The sequence below is a fragment of the Pygoscelis adeliae genome, unplaced genomic scaffold, assembly GCF_000699105.1.
Source record: "Pygoscelis adeliae isolate BGI_AS28 unplaced genomic scaffold, ASM69910v1 Scaffold588, whole genome shotgun sequence".
In the NCBI taxonomy this organism is placed as follows: domain Eukaryota; kingdom Metazoa; phylum Chordata; class Aves; order Sphenisciformes; family Spheniscidae; genus Pygoscelis; species Pygoscelis adeliae.
The window spans coordinates 70,479-73,099 of NW_008825322.1; the positions used below are offsets into that span (position 1 = coordinate 70,479).

A 2,621-nucleotide genomic window follows, 5' to 3' on the forward strand; every position below is an offset into this window, starting at 1 on the left:
CCCCAGCATTTTCCCCACCTGGGACTCTGCCCCAGGGAAAGGTATAAATAGGACAGGTCTGGGGAGGAGCTGGGGCTTGTGACGCTCAGCTGGTGCCAGGCTCTCAGTGCTCCCAGCAGGCTCCTGGACCCGGTTCTCCCAGACCCGGTGAGTGGAGAGGCTGCAGTGAAACAGGCTCCAGGTGTGCACCTGCCTGCTGCTGCCCGACCTCTCCTGGAGCAGACCCTGTCCCCACAGAGAGCCCTGCTGTGGCACCCGGGTTTCTGGCCTGTCTTGTAACCTTCCTGCAAGGCGGCAGGGCGGTCCACTGTCCAGGCGTGCCGGTGTCCCCAGCCCACTCCTTCCTGGGCTGCAGAGAGCAGCCAGCAGCAGCCTCCAAACCTGCCCTGCGCCGGTACCTTCCTCCTCAGCGTCCCCCTTCTGATCCGGCCATCGCAGGGGAGTCAGACCGCGCCCCAGGCAGACCACGGAAAATAGGTGTTTATTACTGGGGGGACATAGAAAGTCCTTAAGCAAAATGGCTTAAGGCCCTGCTTTAGTGAGGTCTGGCCAGGTTAAATGCTTAGTTCCCACCTTTTAAAGATTGTGCCCTGCGATGGGTGGGAATGGGGTGCAATGGACTCCTAAAGCTACAGTGCTCGCTCAGGGCTTGTGCTTGGCCGGGCTGGAGCTGGACCCTCACCTGGGAGCCGGTGCGGCGGCATTACCTGCTAATGCACCCGCGTGTCCCTGCTCCGCAGCCGCCTCGGCTCTGGGAGCTTGTGCTGCTGGTGGGAAAACTGCTCCAAGGGGAGCGCCGGCTCTCCCGCGCTCTGTGTACCCTGAGGCCCGTGCAGCGGGTACCCAAGTGCTAAAGCTGCTGCTGGCATCACCTGGGTGCTGGCCCTGTGGCTGGAGAGATCCCCTCTGTCGCTCTGCCCCGAGCAGCAGCCCGCAGTGACCTGAAGACAGAGACCTGCGCCTTTCACCAGGCGTCCCCAATACGCTGGGTGTGAAGGGGCTGAGCCCACCGAGCGCTGCAGAGCCTGGCACACAAATCCCTCCCCGACAGCGGAGAGCCAGGACAGAGGATGGCACGCTCACACCCCAGAAGAGAAGAAGGAGCTGGGCTTGGCGCGGCTCCCCTGCGCAGTGCTCCCCCGGCCCGCTGTGCTGTGGCTCCTTCGTCTCTCCCAGGCTGTTGGGTGATTCTTGCTGCTCGCCCTTGGCTGGGGTCATTTCAGACAAGCCGGGATGCAGGAGAACGTCCTCTTCACCCGCAGCAGGAAGGGAGTCGTGCTTCTGATGTCTCTGGCTCTTGGGACCAGCCCTTGCAGAGCTCCCTCCGTCCTGGATGGGCTGCCTCTCCCCGCTGGCAGCAAGGCCTTTATTTCTTCCTCGTCGTTGAAAGGGGATGTCCCATATCTCTGCTTCAGGTGCCTGCGGACCTGGGGAAGGAGGGAGAAGCAAACTAAGGTGCCCGTTTCCAAGGGCAGGTCCAAGCCTGCCAGCAAGGGGAGCAGGGAAGCAACCTGGTCCCCTGGGGACTCGTCCTTGCTCTGAGACCCATGGGCAGGCTCAGCTGTGGAGCAGAGCATGGGTGGCAGAGGCTGGTCCCACCTTGCGGGCTGCGCCACCACCAAACTCAGCCAGCTGCTGCCTGAAGCCGGGGTTGGGGTTGGCGACGGGCCGGACGGTTCGGACGGCCTCCAGCACCTCCTGGCAGCTCAGCTCCGTGACGGCCATGACGTAGGCGACAACCACGGTGGTACTGCGGGAGATGCCGGCGAGGCTGGCAAGGGAAAGGGCAGAAGGGCTGCTGTCAGCGGCGCACCCTGACCCCACGCTCGCCCCTTCCTCCACCCCTGTGCTACAGCTATTTCGGTTCCTCTTCTCCAAGAACTTGCTCTCTGGGACGCCTGAGCCCTTCCAAGTGCCTCTCCATCAGTGCCTATAAATACCCGCTCCTCCCTGGGGAAGTGAGAGCCGCGGCCGCTGCCTGGCTGCCTGCCCCAAACCCCCGTCTTCCCTCTGCAGCAAGGAGCAGCCCCATCTCCAGGGCTGCCTGGATCCTGCTGGGTTTGAGTCACAAGCCACAGCCGAGGGTAGATCCTGGGTGGATCCGTGGGCACGGAGCCCTCTGGCACAGGCTGGCTTTGATCAGGGGTCTGCAGCCAAAGCGGGGGGCTGGGGGCTGGATCTTCTCTTCTCTGCTGTGCTGGGGGGACATGGCATCGGGCAGGGACAGAAGTGTTACCAGTGGACGAGGCAGTTCCCTCCATGCAGGCGACACTGGTGGATAAAACTGATGCATTCCTTGAAGTGCCTCTTGCTAGCAGGAAAAATAAACCAGACAGAATAAGGACTTCAGGGGTGGAACAGGATTTTTAGGCTGCAGACAGAGCAGCCCTGCGCGTTTGAGGATGAAGCACTAACATAAACTGCCTGTTGCTTTACAGGCACTGCCAGCGGCTGCTGAGACCTGAGCAGCTCCGTGCCGTTGTTTCCCAAGGGAAGGTGCACGGGCCAGCTCACGCCGTGCTGGGGACGGGAGCGGGTGCTGCTCCGCGGCTGTGCTGGGGATGTGTGGGGCTGCCCTGGGACTCCTGTGACTTGTGCTGGGGCAGCGGGAGCTGAGCTGC

The 2,621-nt window shown here is 62.7% G+C and overlaps 1 protein-coding gene across 1 annotated transcript in view; it reads right to left on the reverse strand.

Moving 5' to 3' along the window:
* Positions 1–463: 463 nt before the first annotated feature.
* The window catches only part of DUSP15 (dual specificity phosphatase 15), a 9,865-nt gene continuing 7,707 nt past the window's right edge, over positions 464–2,621 (reverse strand). Inside the window, exons 5-7 of the mRNA XM_009330292.1 lie at positions 2,237–2,311; positions 1,600–1,771; positions 464–1,427 (exon numbers count right to left, since the gene is read on the reverse strand). Of these exons, the coding sequence (XP_009328567.1) occupies positions 1,215–1,427; positions 1,600–1,771; positions 2,237–2,311 (460 nt within the window). The 3' untranslated portion in view covers positions 464–1,214. The remainder of the gene's footprint in view (positions 1,428–1,599; positions 1,772–2,236; positions 2,312–2,621) is intronic.